Source organism: Mytilus trossulus, chromosome 2 (genome assembly GCF_036588685.1).
Source record: "Mytilus trossulus isolate FHL-02 chromosome 2, PNRI_Mtr1.1.1.hap1, whole genome shotgun sequence".
Classification (NCBI taxonomy): Eukaryota; Metazoa; Mollusca; class Bivalvia; order Mytilida; family Mytilidae; genus Mytilus; species Mytilus trossulus.
In genome coordinates this window covers 26,178,060-26,196,175 of record NC_086374.1, presented here as the reverse complement: position 1 = coordinate 26,196,175, position 18,116 = coordinate 26,178,060, and the positions used below count along the sequence as shown (strand labels likewise).

General features: G+C 30.6%; 1 protein-coding gene across 1 annotated transcript in view; it reads right to left on the bottom strand.

Moving 5' to 3' along the window:
• LOC134706851 (ceramide synthase 6-like) overlaps positions 1 to 16,652 on the bottom strand; it is a 34,429-nt gene extending 17,777 nt beyond the window's left edge. The window contains exons 1-3 of the mRNA XM_063566167.1: positions 16,437 to 16,652; positions 9,965 to 10,091; positions 154 to 260 (exon numbers count right to left, since the gene is read on the bottom strand). Of these exons, the coding sequence (XP_063422237.1) occupies positions 154 to 260; positions 9,965 to 10,091; positions 16,437 to 16,600 (398 nt within the window). The 5' untranslated portion in view covers positions 16,601 to 16,652. The remainder of the gene's footprint in view (positions 1 to 153; positions 261 to 9,964; positions 10,092 to 16,436) is intronic.
• Between the last annotated feature and the right edge of the window lie 1,464 nt (positions 16,653 to 18,116).

The following is an 18,116-nucleotide window of genomic DNA, read 5'->3' as shown; positions in this document are numbered from 1 at the left end:
TGAATAAAATAGGCAGTGCTCTATTAAAACTGTATTCTAATTTAACGTCTATCTACAAGATGCATCTGAATCCCCGACTAGAAGAGATAACTTGTAGATTCACAACCAGTTATTTGAAATGCAAGCATGTTTTTAAAATATATCAAAACTTACGCTGCCTCTGTGAAGCGACACATCATACTGGGACGGTCTTGATTTCTTCGAACACGAAACCATCTTTCTATCTGTCTTACAGACAAATCTGTTTGTTTAGATAATTGCTGAAAAAAATAAACAATAAAATATAATAACTCTTAAACTACAAATGTATACAAAAAAAGTTCACACACTAAAATGTCTTTAGACTTGCCAGTGATACAGGACTAACAGGAGATATCAGACTGATATGTACATCCTGAAATAATTTTATACATGTGAAGCCTGACAACCTTTTTGGATAGGGGACAAGATGGTTACCCTTGGCTATTGAAGATTGTCTGACTATGACTTTGAGATGGAGATCAGCAATGAAGAGATCTCTTTGTTGTCAAGTGTGGTAAAGCATTGTATTTTGTATCATGAAATAATGTCACTTGAACTCACTTTTCTTCCAATTACATAACATATAGACCTAAAAAATATGAGAATTGGTAAAAAAACAGAGAAGTTGAACAAATTATACACTGGATCTGTAACTCATCATTGTAAAATCACATACTAGAAATCAGCTCAATATGTTAAAGCTTAGAAAAAAGGTCAGTATAACTGTTTGTTGTGGAATGGCAGAATGACAGAGAAGGGTAATACTATTGAACAGATATATCATGTTAAGAATGGGTATTTGCGAAAAATACCAGTCGAGAGAATGTTAAATTTCACGAGCCACAAGGCGAGGGAAATTCATTCTCAAGACTGGTATTTTTTGCAAATACCCCTAAAGAACATGATATATATCTGTTTAATTACACCAAATGTTAAGTTACTAAAACGCATTGATGATCGTGACGTTACAAGCTTCCAGTCAGATAGAGTATTTTTTGGCAAATACCACGGTATAAGGGTAAAAAAGGCATATCCTTTTAAAAAATACCCCGGCGGTGTAAAAAATGAACGATATTCATTTGATAATAGTAAATTGGTGAAAAATACACTAGCTTTCAACCAATCAAAACCCCGGATTCTTACATAAGGTGTAAATAAGTCTACAGTATAATGTCCAACATAAGACGGCATTGACATAAAAATAAAAGTTTAGAATCAACATGTATACTGAGATGTGCATGTTTTAGGGTAATATTAAAATAACCTAAGGAAGCAGATTATTTATAGATTTTCTTCCGGTTAAATAAAGAAGGAGATTAAGTTTGATCATAAGATACTCCATAGATATAGACCTTTTATAAAGTAAAACAAGAAGCCTTAGATTATAAATGTAAAACTGAACATAAAGATTTATTTACATGTAGCTTGAATACATTTTTTTATATTCTTAAAATTGAAAGCATTGAATTCATGTGGGAATTATGTTTGTTATTAAAAATTGACTGCAAATTTTAACCATCTCCTTTGTGACAATAAAATAATAATAGAAAGATATTCAAATATCAAAATTATGCAAAACTTTGTTCATTGACTTCAGCATTTCATTTCTGTCTATCTAAAAAATCACAGTAATAACATTTTAACAAACAAGTAATTCTTAGCCTGTCATTAAACATTAATAGTGCTCAATAATGAAGACAGCTGGCTAGCGAGAGACAAAAATGTAATTGAATTTCTGACAAAATAGTTCTAGCTAACTACATATTATTGTTCATAAAAGCAAACTATTTCCGCAAGAGACTACTTAATTTGTGTGGATACTTCTCACACAACAATTATATATTTTTATTCAGAAGCACTATATTCAACGAAAGCCTTATTAGGAGTGATTTGCATGTTGAACTCTCATGCATGTATCCAATTAATAAATTTCTACCAATTATAAAGAGCTCTGCCTTTATGAAGAATAGCACTTAAAAAGATTCATAATTGTATGTGTTGGAAATACATCAACACACAACTGTCAATACAGGTACAAAGCAGTAATACAGAGAGATACATTTTCAATATAACTGGTCAGCATGGTTTTTCATCTCCTTAATCTCAATATTCATGATATTATATATATAACCAGATGCTCCGCAGGGCGCAGCTTTATACGACCGCAGAGGTTGAACCCTGAACGGTTGGGGCAAGTATGGACACAACATTCAAGCTGGATTCAGCTCTAAATTTGGATTGTGATTAAATAGTTGACACAGCATAGGTTTCTGACACAGAATTAATGTGTTCTAATGAACTTAAATTTTTTGTTTTCTCTTAGAGCAATTCACTATGCTGTTGAATATTAATCCTCTCAAAAAAATGTTTGAAGAAATTTTCTTTTTATTTATGAAATTTCAAATGAGAAAAATTGAACCCAATTTTTTTAATCACATCTCCCTTTCCCTTATTCCAAAACTAATCTCAATTAAAATTTCTAATGGAGTTTGCAACAATAACTACTCATTTAAATACATCATAATATATTAAGATGTAAAAAAAACTGCTTGTTATCACTGAATGGTAAAGATTATTTTAATTTATCAGTTGGTAGTAAAAAGTGAATATACATTGTATATTGTATATAACAAAGATTTAAGTTGATTCTGGACAAAGAAAGATAACTCCAATTAAAAAATATTCTTGCTATTGCACAATATTGTGAAATTAGATATTTCTTGTTGATTCTGGACAAAGAAAGATAACTCCAATTAAAAAAAATTCTTGCTATTGCACAATATTGTGAAATTAGATATTTCTTGCTTACTATTCTGGACAAAGAAAGATAACTGTAATTAAAAAAAAATTTGCTATTTCACAATATTGTGCAATTAGATATTTCTTGCCATTGCGCAATACTGTGCAATTGAAAAGACTTGCTATTGCACAATACTTAATATAATAATTTTAGATCCTGATTTGGACCAACTTGAAAACTTGGCCCATAATCAAAAATCTAAGAACATGTTTGGATTCAGCATATCAAAGAACCCCAAGATTTCAATTTTTGTTAAAATCAAACTAAGTTTAATTTTGGACCCTTTGGACTTTAATGTAGACCAATTTGAAAACAGGACAAAAAATGAAGAATCTACATACACAGTTAGATTTGGCATATCAAAGAACCCCATATATTCAATTTTTGATGAAATCAAACAAAGTTTAATTTTGGACCCCGATTTGGACCAACTTGAAAACGGGGCCAATAATCAAGAATCTAAGTACATTTTTAGATTCAGCATATCAAAGAACCCAACCGATTCATTTTTTGTCAAAATCAAACTAAGTTAAATTTTGGACCCTTTGGACCTAAATGTAAACCAATTTGAAAACGGGACCAAAAGTTAAGAATTTACATACACAGTTAGATTCAGCATATCAAAGAACCCCAATTATTCAATTTTGATAAAATCAAACAAAGTTTAATTTTGGACCCTTTGGGCCCCTTATTTCTAAACTGTTGGGACCAAATCTCCCAAAATCAATACCAACCTTCCTTTTATGGTCATAAACCTTGTGTTTAAATTTCATAGATTTCTATTTACTTATACTAACGTTATGGTGCAAAAACCAAGATAAATGCTTATTTGGGCCCATTTTTGGCCCCTAATTCCTAAACTGTTGAAACCAAAACTCCCAAAATCAATCCCAACCTTTCTTTTGTGGTCATAAACCTTGTGTCAAAATTTCATAGATTTCTATTAGCTTAAACTAAAGTTATAGTGCGAAAACAAAGAAAATGCTTATTTGGGCCCTTTTTGGCCCCCAATTCCTTAAATGTTGGGACCAAAACTCCCAAAATCAATACCAACCTTCCTTTTGTGGTCATAAACCTTGTGTTAAAATTTCATAGATTTCTATTCACTTTTACTAAAGTTAGAGTGCGAAAACTAAAAGTATTCGGACGACGACGACGACGACGCCAGTATGATAGCAATATACGACGAAAAATTTTTCAAATTTTGCGGTCGTATAATTAGGACATCTCTGCTATGAACCAAGAAATTGGCCAGATGAGATTTAAATAATACTTCAAAGTGATAATCTGCCCTAGTTATCCTATTTATTTATGACAATTAAATAAACAAGACCAAATTTGTCTCCTTAGTTAAGCTTGGTATTTAACCTTGAACTTGGTCAGGAATAACCTTTTGGAACAAAAACATTCAGCACTTTTCCTGGATTAATATCATTGACTTTATTTATTGTAAACATTTAGAGTTTTTAAGCTCATTAGTAAACCAAGATTAGATATAATGTTTAAAACACCTTATGTATACAGTTCATGACTTTTAATATGTTTTAGTTGTTGTCTCATAAATTTACAAATTCACATGATCTCCTAATTTCTATATTGCTAGCACTTTGACAAATTTGCCTTAATGTGTTATCTTAAATGGTTACCTTAAAAGAAGACAAGGCCTCTAAATAATTTTAAGGACAGTCTGGTCTACTGGTCTCGATTGAGGGACTTAACAAAAAAGAGATGTGAAAAAACTTTGTTTTTGGAAAGAAAATTCAGATAAAAATTTGAAGAAAAGTTTTTTAAGCTTCCTTTCTCAACTTTGTCAAACATACCCTATTACAGATACACGTACTATAAAACTACTTCAATTTCCATTGTTGAAACTGTTTGGATGGGGAAAAAGCTTGAGGAATATAAATATTTGTTTTCAATCAGATAAGATAAAATTGACACATGTACAAGAGAGTTTAATAATACACATCTTGTTGTGTGTACCAGCCTTTATATTTGGAAACAAATGAACTGGATAATGTCACAAATGAGAAAGGACCTAGTTATATATAACTAACTGTATTTTATCCCTCGACCCCTTATCACATGTGTAGATATGGAATTCTTGACCTCTTTACCTATATATAAAACTGATGTTATCTGAGTATCAATTTATATTCATGAATTTCACACAAATTTTTACATATGGTGACAGTTAACCCATAGTTAAATCCAATATAAAATAAATGTTGATTTGAAGGCACCACACAAGCACTTGCTTTAGAAGTAACTTTATTTTACAAATGTTTTCTCAGGTTTCACAAACAGAAAGATACTATTTGGCTTTAAAGTTTGATGCAAGAATTGAGAGACTTGACTACAAAATGTTTATCCAAAATAAATTCAAGCATAATAATATTGAACATTTTTTATTACTTTTTAAATTAAAATACAACTTTGAATAATAAAGAGCTAAAAATCCCTTCCATTGTAACTATTCCGGATATCTGAGACAGGAAGGTGTCTGTTCTCCATTAAAAATTCTAAAATATAGGATGTTAATACTATTTTATACTTTAAATTAAGAATTAAAATGAGCAAGTCAAAGTAATGGCCTTATTCAACCCTATATCCTATTCTAAACAAACTTTCTAATGATTTATCTGCCTTTATCATATTTATTGTCATCAAATCACAAATTCCAAAAATAACTTTTTATGTATCAACATTGATCTATTTGAATTGATCTTCTTTTGAACAACAGAGTCAAATGTGCATCTAACATTGTCTAAAGGATGGGATCTATATTCAATATTTATGTATTTCAGGATAATGGAATTATTCTAATATAAATTTCAAGTCATAATCCCAATAACAGTCCCAATATACTAAAAATTCTAGTGAAAGAAGATGTAGGGCATTTGTTGATGAGACAGCAACCAATCATCACAAATTTGAAAAAAAACATACACATTTCGAAGTCAAGAGTTTTGTCCAAATATATAAGGGGCTGAAGGATAAAAGATGGACTGTACAATTTCATTTTAATATTATACAAATAAAACAATGCCCAATATCATTTTTATCAGATCTTGGTAGAAGAGAGTAATAACTGCAATTTCAACATATATATATAGAATAATAGGTAGTTGAGTTTTTGATACTGACTATATCATGTTGAATATCTAGACAAGCCCGTTAGGGCGAGTTAAGATATTCCCCATGACATAGTCAGTATCAAAAACGAAACTACCTATTATTTTGTTTATTGGTAATTATGACGTCACGCAATGTATGACATCACGCAATGTATTGCCTAATATTGTCAGTGATACAGCCAGTGCGTTGATACTCGAAAATATTAGGCAGTAAGATCAAAGGGAAAATATACGAATTACCGATAAATATGTTTAAGTGGGTTTCATTATTTTAAATCAAATGTTTTTTTACAGAAATTGTATGAAGATTTTGGACTCTTTGATTCTTAAACTTGAAGTATGAACCTTAATCTTCTTTTGTTGTAGTATTACATTGTATTACTGCTACTGTAAAGTCTTTTCAGAAAAACTACATTTATGTACCTTATATAAAACTTTAATCAAGGTCAATATTTTAATTATCATTTGTATACAGTATCTTTCAGAAATAATAATGAAGTCATGCACTATCCATATTTCTAGAACAGTTGTTAAGTAAGAAGATGAAGTAAACAGATCAATAAGTTTATTTTCTATAATGAAAACCATTCCAACATGAAGTCATGCAGGATTCCCATTTTCAAAATTATTGTCAAGATACTTAATGCCTTCCTTCTGTGTACATGCATGCAGTAAACCAATCAATACCATATTCAAGGGGGAACTTTTTCTATAATTAAACTAATCAATTAAAAGACAATTTTCCACGTTTGATACACATATACATGTCCAATAACTGTAGCCTGTAGACTGTTAAACAAAATGTACGATTTTCATAAATACAACCAGAAATATTACAGCTAGGACTTTAACTAGTCAATGTGAGCCTGCATAAATTGTTAAAACTCTAATGTTAAAACTGTACATTCACAACAGTAATTTTTACACAAAAAACATTCAGATTCTAATCAACATATTGATTGATTATCTAGATCTAGTATCATGGGTCTTTGATCCATTTAAAAGTTCTAGAATATAAAGATCTCTACAGCATTGGCTTCCGGGTTTAAAATATTCATGTAGAGAGGTGCTTTACTTCCGGTGGCAATATATTACATGCATATTAAGAATGAAGATGTTTACAATGAAATATAAGCATGATGAAATAAATGGGAAATGTGTCCATGGGACACAGATGATGCCCCTGCCTGCATATAATGTTATAAAGGGACATAACTCAAGATCTGTAAAAGTGACACTTTCCAAATTTGTACTTGATCTGAGTTTTGTTACAATAAGCATTATGATGTGTAGGCTTCATAAAAATTAGTTGAGGCAAATTTAATTAGAGGATGGAAACTGAAAATTGCTGTTTTTTTCCATTTGAAGAAAGGAATACATTTCAACTTGAAAACAGTTTAAGTGACGACACCTAAATCCAAAATTGATCTGTTTTTTTGTGTAGGTTTCATAACATTTGGTTGAGACAAACTAAAGTGAGAGAACAGAAAGAAAAATTCAGCAATATTTCCAATTGGAGAGGGACATAACTAACTCTAGAACAGTAAAAGTGACTCCACCAAAATTTCAAACTGGGTCTGTGTTTTAAGGCAGTGGTTTTAAGGTAACAAGCAAATAGTGTATAAGTTTCATAACATTTGGTTTTAAGGCAAACTAAATTTAGAGAATGGAAACAGAAAATTAACCAATTTCCATTTGTAAAGGGGCATAAATCTAAAACGGTAAAAGTGACACCACCAAAATTGATCTGTATTTTAGCATTGTGTCTAAGTTTTATATTATTTGTTTGAGGCAATATAAAGTTAAACCTGAAACCAATTATGGGACGTATGGATGTACAGACAGACGAGGGTAAAACAAAAATGTGATTTTTTCATGTCAGACCAATAACCTTAAGTTCTCCTCTTAAATTTGATGTGTTTCCCTTAGTTTTAGTTTGAAACCAGGATTTGTCTTTTTCTCAATTGATTTATGAATTTCGAGGTATACTACTGTTGCCTTTATTCTTCAGCGCTCAAACTAATAAAACCTCATAATCATTCTGTAACTTCATATATTTAGACTATAAACCTAAGATAACAGAAGATATCAATATTTCTCCAACAATTTGAAAGACTCAGTTGTAATCAATAGTCCCCTTCAGTTGGTTAGGGACTACTAACATTATTGGTTGGATAAACGCTTTGTAAAATCTAATTCTAAGTCGACTATAAAAAAAGATGTGGTATGATTCCCAATGAGACAAACATCCACAAGAGACCAAAATGACATGAGCAAAGTCTTCCTTCATCAAAAGTAATCATTTATATAATACATGTAATTATATAATTACTGCAAATTAAGTGTCATCAAAATTTAAATGTGCAATTATAAAATTTCAATTGCAAGTGTGAATTAAATACTTGAACAGTTACAAACTTTATTTGAAGATTTTTTACAATTATCTCTATTAAGAAAACTAAATATGATAGCCTAGAATAAAAGTACAAATGAATTTTGTATAGAAAACTTCAAATTCACAAGATTTATTAGATTGCTCTGATGTCTCAAAGCCTGTTTAAGGACCTTTTGGCCCATATCAGGCAGTGAAATGTGTCACAAGTCTCAGTTTTCAAGAACACACGCAACAATTTCTAAAATCGATTTAAGTAGAAAGGTCTGTGTGGTATTTAATCTTGTTGTGATTTGTAAAAAGTATTGTTCAGACGTTAGCCACTAACGACTATATAGGAAATAAGTGCAAAATAACAAATTACACTGTATCACAAAATATCACAGGAGATATGAATTTGGATTAACACTCACTGTTATGAAAGCTTTATAAGGGGTTGAAGATATCATTTTTTTTTTACCTAAATCCAATTATAAATCACATCAAGAATTTTCAGCAATTTAAGAATATTTTCCCCTTCAGACTAGCTATCTGTCACATGGTCTTACACAAGCAACAATTAACTACTCAATATTTTCAGTACTACTGTTTTTTTAAACAGTTTTTTACTTATAACACCCAATCAGCCTCGATAATTGACTAGGCATTTGAAACAGGGTCATACATTGCAGTAAATCTAGTTCTTCTACAACTGTAATGTGACATTCTTATGCATATGATACCTTGACATACAATTAAACCTATCTAAACTAATGTAGGAGATATGTACCTACATGTACAAAGAATAACAGATTTGATATATTTAACTTCCTTTACGACTAACAAGATCCATAAGATAATGTTAAATCCTATGCAAACTAATCTAATATTGGACACTGGCTATCTTATTTAAACTTGACCAGTCACACCTTAAGTTATCAGGTCAAAATATCTGTGTAGAAAAACAGGAAATGATATGGTTTATTTATGAAATTGTTGTTATTTCATATAATAATATGATTTCTTAACATACATCTATGAGTCACTTTATGAAGTTGTTTGTCCAATATGAAGTAGTTTGTCAGGTCAAGCACCCCCAACTACAAGTCATATATGTGTTGTTTCAGTAAAAATACTTAACATTTCGAATTGAAATACAAAAAGTTAAAAAACTTTAAAAAATCAAATGAAATATTGGTTCAACAGAGAGAAAGAGAAATAAAGGTCAACAATCCATTATCAATGAATGAATTTCTCACATGAATAAAGTTAAGGTTTTTGGAGTATAATATATTATATTGTGTATAAATTCCATCTAGAATCATTTAAAAAACTTGAGTTATGTCATGCATCTTGTCTAGATGGATATACAGTGACACACAGACAAACAAGGATATATCTTTGTTATTGATAAAACTTCTGGTCATTTAATTATGACAATGTAAAATCCAGTCTTTTGAAAATCAATCAGGATAAACGTTACATGTATTAAAATGGTCCAAAATCAGCCTTATAAATAATTGGGTTATGGGCAATTCTAACTGCTTTAAATCTACTAAAGTTCAATTGTTTTCTATTGAAACCTTTATGTGTTGTACCTGTTTCACATATATATGCCCTTTAATCTTAACTTACCAGTAATGCATCCTCTTTAGGAAATTTACGTATTTTATAACTTTCCTCACATAAGTTATTTTTTGGTGCTTTTTTGGGAACTCTGTCTCTAATACAAAAATATTCTCCTATCTTTGTAAACAAAAATCTGAAAATAAAAGAAAATGAAACTGTAGTTAAAAAAAATCTAAATTCTCAATAGTCACATCTAAAAATAAATCTATAAAAGATTTATGATAAATATCAATGAGGTGTATAAAATGTATTCTTGATCTAACAGTGACATTCTATTATATAATTTCAAAATTTTATAATTGTACATAACTTATATGCATTTTGTCAATCTCCTTTAGGTGGAAATAAATTATGAAGATGGACTCAAATATACATCCAATATAGTCGAAGGAGGCATACAATGCAAGACCATTTGTAGGATAGAGCTATACAAGATAGATGTAGTCTGTAGACCTCACACTTATACAGTGTATAATTAGAATAGAGGTAAAAATACATAAAAATAGAATAAAGTAACCTACTTTAATATATAGGGAGGTTGTAACTCTATTGAAGATGCACATTTGAACAAAGTGACAATTCTTTTTATCTTTTTAAATTTTAATATATGTGACATACATGTACGTACACAGTGGTTTATTTATTAAATAAATACTTATGATGATGATGACAGGGTCTTAAAACAGTTCAAAGGCTTTGACTATAAAATCAACATGACACTAAATTTTCCAATATATTAATTTGAGCACAGATACTAGTATATATAAATCTTTGATTTGAGCCATGACTTTAATGTTTGTTGACTGACAGAAAACAATTTATACGCACTAACTTTATAGTATACCGGCATTCTTCAAAAGTTTGGTTGAAATTGGTTCTGAGGTTTAGAGGAGAAGATCTTTGAAAAGTTCAGATGACAGATGACAAGTAAAAGCAATTATGAGCACATTTTTGTTTTATTTTTACAAATTTAGAGCGACAAAATTAATCAGAAAATATTTTGTCATACGAAAAAATCTTTGAGAATGTTGCAAAATAGATGAGCACTGGTATAATAACTGCCAATTGCTCACAAGGATAACCCTATTGGCAATGTAAGCAGATCAAATAAACTACATTTGAACTATATGTTTAACAGAATACGTTGTGACTTATCAAAATAAATACATCTCGATTAACAAAAAAGCGGCTTTTACTCCTTTGTTACTACAATAGAACATTCATACACTGTCATTTGATAATACAAAACTGCAAGTCACTAAAAATAAGTACATCATTCTTATACATTTATCCTTCAATTCCTTGCCAAAACATTTGTCTAGTTAAATATCCAGACAACCACCTCAATGTTCACACACTAAAACTTTATAAGGATTAAGTTTATAAGTTTAAAAATATTTAAACAAGAGATGTTTTCTTTCAACAATAGAAAATAAGACCATAATAAATTAAAATCCTGGTGGTAAAACACTTGATGCGGTTCTAAGAATGCTAATTCAAATTATATCTATTTATTCTGATAAAATTAAATAACCGTACAATAGTTTCATTTACACCACATATACATTGTTTGAACACACTACAAAATAAAGTAAGAATTAAAACAAAATTGAGACTAAAAACACCTAATATGTTGCACTTTGCAAATACAGCTGTTTGACAAACCACACCTCTTTTGGTGAGATATATAGTATTCATGGATATTTTGTTTTTTTTACCTTCTGGTTCCCTGATATGATCTCTATGTTTCATCTCTTAGCGATACAACTTGGGAATTTTACCAGTACAAATAAACAATCATATATATATTCTTTCTGTTATTGGGTATATACATGTTTTGTACATACGAATGGACATATATATTTCATTAATTGTAATACCAAGATTTTTGTCACTGATGTACAAAAGGTTTTAAAAATTTTAGGTTAACTAGTTACCAATCTGACAGGCCATTTCAAAGCTTTGATCTACCAATAGATGTTACTATTTAAAAATCATTTAAATGACAAACTGCTGTATTTCAAATTTGACACTCATTACTATTTGGACAAATAATACTTATATTTACATAAGGGAATGAAATTGAAATTCTGGGAAGAGGATAACAAGAATATCACGTTCAAGGTTACTGTAAATTCAGAAATCATTACGAGGTTTTTATTATTACAAAAAAAGGAACTAAGTTGGAAACGCAATAATTTAAACTTGCATTTTCTCAAAATCGTAAAAATTAAAATCGCAATAATAAATGCATGCAATAATTTCTGAATTTACAGTATACAATAATTCATATTTATATGCATCATTAAAGAGGAAATATGGTATGATTGCCAATGAGACATTTATACACCTAAAGTTCAAATGAAATGGATATGAGCAACCATACAGCCTTCAACAAAGAGCAAAACTCATACCGTATAGTCAGCTATAAAATGCCCCAGAATGCAAAATATGAAACAATTCAATTGTGAAAACTAAGGCCAGTAAGGGCCTAATTATAAAAAAAAACAATTTATGAAAAACTAATATTACAGATCTAGACACCAACCAAATTGACAACCACAGGCTCCTGACTTGGGTCAGACACATATTAAAAGAATGTGACGGGTTAACTTAATAGATATAAGAAGAGGTGGTTAATTTGAGTGCCAATGAGACAACTCACCATCCAATTCACAATTTGTATACACATATGAAAGGGTATCAAATGGAAAGCATATGCATTTCCCTATTTTGCAGAATATTTTCATTTACAATAGTCTAGATTCTTTAAACAATAGTGCACACGCTGAAATGTCTCACCTTCTTTATTAACCCTTGATTTTAATAAAGTTAGTCCTAAATACAATGTATAAAGCTTTACTAAAACTATCACATAAACTTAACTTAAAATGATCCATAAAATGAGGTCAAGGTTATATAAAACAGACAAGAAATATATGTACACCTTACAATCATTCAATTCACTAAATATAGTTGACCTTTAGCTTATAGTTTCTAAAAAAACAGTCCAAAACACAAAAACTTAAAACTGATCAGGAACTGTGAAAATGAGGTCATGGTAAAAAAAAAAACTGTGAGACTGACATGTACATCATAAAATATTGTCATACACCAAATATAGTTTACATATAATTATTGCATATATATACAGTATTAGAAAAAAAGACCAAAAATCAACTTTGACAAATGAACTATGAAATTGAAAATGAGGTCAAGGTCAGATGACACCTGCCAGTTGGACATGTACACCTTACAATCCTTCAATACACCAAATATACTAGCCCTATTGCTCATAGTATCTGAGATAGGGTCTTGACCACCAAAACCTTGCTTACTGATCCATGAAATGAGGTTGAGTTCAAGTGAAAACTGTCTGATGGACATGAGGATCTGGCAAGATACACACATACCAAATATACTTATCCTATATTAACTTATGATAAGAGAGAATTTAACATAACATAAAATCTTAACATTTTTTTCAAGTAGTCATATGATCACTGAACCATGAAAATGAAGTCAAGAACACTGGACATGTGACTGACGGAAACTACTTAACATGAGGCATCTACAAATATATAAAAGTATGAAGCAACCAGGTCTTCCACCTTCTAAAATAATAAGCTTTTAAGAAGTTAGCCAATTTCCCACCATAGTCAGATCACCATCCCTATGTCGAGCTTTCTGCAACAAATATACTAGCCCTATTGCTCATAGTATCTGAGATAGGGTCTTGACCACCAAAACCTTGCTTACTGATCCATGAAATGAGGTTGAGTTCAAGTGAAAACTGTCTGATGGACATGAGGATCTGGCAAGATACACACATACCAAATATACTTATCCTATATTAACTTATGATAAGAGAGAATTTAACATAACATAAAATCTTAACATTTTTTTCAAGTAGTCATATGATCACTGAACCATGAAAATGAAGTCAAGAACACTGGACATGTGACTGACGGAAACTACTTAACATGAGGCATCTACAAATATATAAAAGTATGAAGCAACCAGGTCTTCCACCTTCTAAAATAATAAGCTTTTAAGAAGTTAGCCAATTTCCCACCATAGTCAGATCACCATCCCTATGTCGAGCTTTCTGCAACAAAAGTTGCAGGCTCGGCAAAAATTTAGGTAACAGACCTACATGTAGCTAGGACGAACAGAATTCAGGTGAATGAGTAATCTGGGTCTGTTGGCCCACTTTTAGTCCTATTCACGTTAAAACCCTACACATTTGCTGCTGAATCGCATTTTAAGTCTGTTTGCATTTATTTTATTGCTTTTGAGCGGAATAATTATTTAATTGTTTTGAAGTAAGTGTATGGCTATGAATTTTTTTTATTGTTTCATAAAAAAGTAACATCATAAAAACATAACTTAACATAAAAAAACAAAATTTACAAGATGATCTGGGACCTGCCTCCAGTGCAGTATTTTTCTATCTGCTTTGAAGACCCATTGGTGGCTTTCAGTGTTTTCTGCTCTTTAATCAGGTTGTTGTTGTTGTCTCTTTGGCATACATGTATTACCCCATTTCCATTCTCAATTTTATTATTATTTGATATATATATTGTACCAATGATATTGAAGTCAATGTTTATTCATCTTAGACTTGAAGAAGAAAAGCTGAATGTACTAAATCTTCATTGAATTTACTCATACCAAGCTAACTACATGCAATATATATATAAAAATCTGACAGCTACAAAACAACAATCTTTATTTTCAAACAAAGAATAATAATACCAAATTTGGCTTTGTAAATTACCAATTAAAAACAGTAATCATACATTACCAAATTTGATAAATATTCATCTAGCATGTTTATAAATCACGAAAATGAATACTCAGCATATATTTCATTTAAAAATTGACAATTTGCCATTTATGAAAATTAAAATATTTTTTAAAATATATATATGTAATACTCAGAAATGTGTCCGATTCCCCCAAACATGTCTAGTTGAAAACTGCGCCAAAGCGTGTCATTTGTATAAACGCCCAAACGCGTCTATTTCTCAACTAACACCCAAACGTGTCCAATCCCCAAAACATGTCCATATCAAGCGTTATTTGGTTATTGTAATTTCATTAACGTATACTAATTTTACCATTTCATTAAAAATATACATAAGCACGTTAGTACTTTTTCAAAACAGAAGAATTAAACTGGGTTAAAGTGGGGGCGTCATTTCGGCTATTTCGTTTGTAAATTGTAATAATAAAAAGAATCTATAAAACTTATGCATGATATATTTGGCACTGGGCGTTATGTTTCTTATTGTGTGTCTTTAGTGATGGTGGAAACCTAAAATTTATTAAAAACCCGGATAACAAGTTTATAATTTGATGGGCTTTTGAAATACACACAAACTATTGACAAAAGTGAAAAAAATACTGTTAAAAGCCTGCCATGCAATATTCAGATAAATATAAAAGGCATCATCGGAGTTTATAAGTACAAAAAAAGTACAAAAAACACTAAGTTAACGATTAATTCAACTCCAGAACTATGTGTATGTTCTCTCTAAACGAATATGAAATACTTGCAACTGGACAATAACCAACTGCAGTCAAAGATACTTTATAATAACTGATTAATTTTGCAATTATTATAATCATTAAAAACCTACATCGAACTTCCTTAATCTGATAAATGACAACTTCATCACGTGTGTCTCCCATCATAGAATTGCCGTAAACGTTATCAGCGACATACATGTAAAAGCGCTAAAGTGTAACGATTTTGCGTTAAATATTGGACACGTTTTGGCGAATAACAATTATCGGACACGTTTGGGGGTTATGAAATCCGACACGTTTGGGAAATATTGTACATTTCGGACACGTTTAGGGAGAAAAGACACGTTTGGAATCGGACACGTTTGGGGGAAGGACACGTTTGGGAGTGTTACATATATACAAATTGTATTGAAATAATAATAATATGTAAACGATAACAGGGAGTAAACATATGGAGTTCAAACCTATAGGGTGCAAACATACCCAATACCAATCCAGTGGAAGACCAATGAGAAAATCGCTCCATTCCACAATAACAAAAACAAGGGTAAATCAGTTGTTTCCAGAAGTATGAGAATGTGAAAAATACCTGCACCCTATGGATTAATTGTTAAAACCTTAATCCAAAACATTTGCATGCTATGTTTCAGATCCCAATATATACAACAAATGTACATGTATGTCTATTTTTTTTATAGGTGTATTTGTTCTTTTCTTGTTAATATATATTTTTCTTTTCTGATACAAACATGTATGTATGAGTCTTTTTAGTTGGTATTTTCTCCTTTAAACCGTTTTCAAAAATCCCATTAATGTGGAATTTTATACAAAGCCTTGTATTTATTACTCAAAACTGAAAAAAGTATGTATGAATGATAATTTCAATCAACAAAAGATGCAGACATTGGACTTGCGCTGTGCAACCGAAGATCACGCCACTTACCGTTCGAGTATTTTTCGTATTAAGAACACAAAAATTGCTAGATATAGAACTATGCTTAAATCTTTCACTTGTGGTTGATATTTATCACTCTCTTCACTTTTTAAATCGTCCCACGTTACTCCTTCTGGGAGCCAAAACCATTCACTCCAAAAAGTAGATGCCATTTTGTACAATGACTAAATCAGTAATTGTGGGAGCGGTGACGGAAACTAACTCAAACTCGGAATCTGTTACGGTCAGTGACCGACAGTTCGGTCGTATCAAGGATTTGTAAACAAACCCTTGGTCTTAGTGTGACAAGTGAAGCTGTTCATTACTTTTTAAATGCAATCAGTAAAAGAATAGTTTAAACAATATTTAGTCAGATAAATGATCACAAGACGATATCATAATGATACAACTCAAGGACGTAAACTAACATATCTATATACGTCCTTGTACTACTGAAATAAATATTAAGTTTTAGATTATATATATATATATAAACTACCCCTTTGTAACGGGATCACTTGCAGGCAGGGTACCTACAAATGCTTCAAAGAGCATATACAGTGAATAATGTACAATGAAATAAAAAAAAAAACATATAGGACAATATCGGCAAAGCCGGTATGACCGTAACAAACTGAGTCAGAAACAAGAGAAACTTTCTTTTACGTTGAAATCTGTCTCCTTTTACCGTGACAAGTAATACACTTATTTAACAATACATTATGTAAAAACTGGCATGCTCTGTAATAGATATATAAATACAAGAAAGGTGGAAAAGACATTACTGAGAGAAGAAAAAATAAATAAAAATAAACAAGAATCTTTATAAATTATATACTGGCAGTGTTGAATGGTGAAGCAATACCATCAAGGACTCATCAAGGGACACCAGGGGCTAAACACATACTGTTGATAATATATTTCTGCACCTAACTAACCCGGCAAATGAATATATTTATCTCAGCTGAGAGTACCGTTGATTCAAACTAAAGGCTCTAAAGAGCCTGTGTCGCTCACCTTGGTCTATATGTGCATATTAAACCTGAGACTACTAATGTTATAGTAGTCTCAGATTAAACCAAGGACATAGATGGTTTAATGAAAAATTGTGTTTTGGTGATGGTGATGTGTTTGTAGATATTACTTTACTGAACATTCTTGCTGCTTAAAATTATATCTATCTATAATGAACTTGGCCAAGTAGTAACAGTCGAAATATTTTGTAAAAAGGAGTAGGTTCAGTAAGTCCCTTTTTGTCACCAAAACATAGCAGTTTTACAAAATTGTAACAATATAACCTTTTAGCTATTTACTGGAAAGTACCAAGGACATAGATGGTTTAATGAAAAATTGTGTTTTGGTGATGGTGATGTGTTTGTAGATATTACTTTACTGAACATTCTTGCTGCTTAAAATTATATCTATCTATAATGAACTTGGCCAAGTAGTAACAGTCGAAATATTTTGTAAAAAGGAGTAGGTTCAGTAAGTCCCTTTTTGTCACCAAAACATAGCAGTTTTACAAAATTGTAACAATATAACCTTTTAGCTATTTACTGGAAAGTACCAAGGACATAGATGGTTTAATGAAAAATTGTGTTTTGGTGATGGTGATGTGTTTGTAGATATTACTTTACTGAACATTCTTGCTGCTTAAAATTATATCTATCTATAATGAACTTGGCCAAG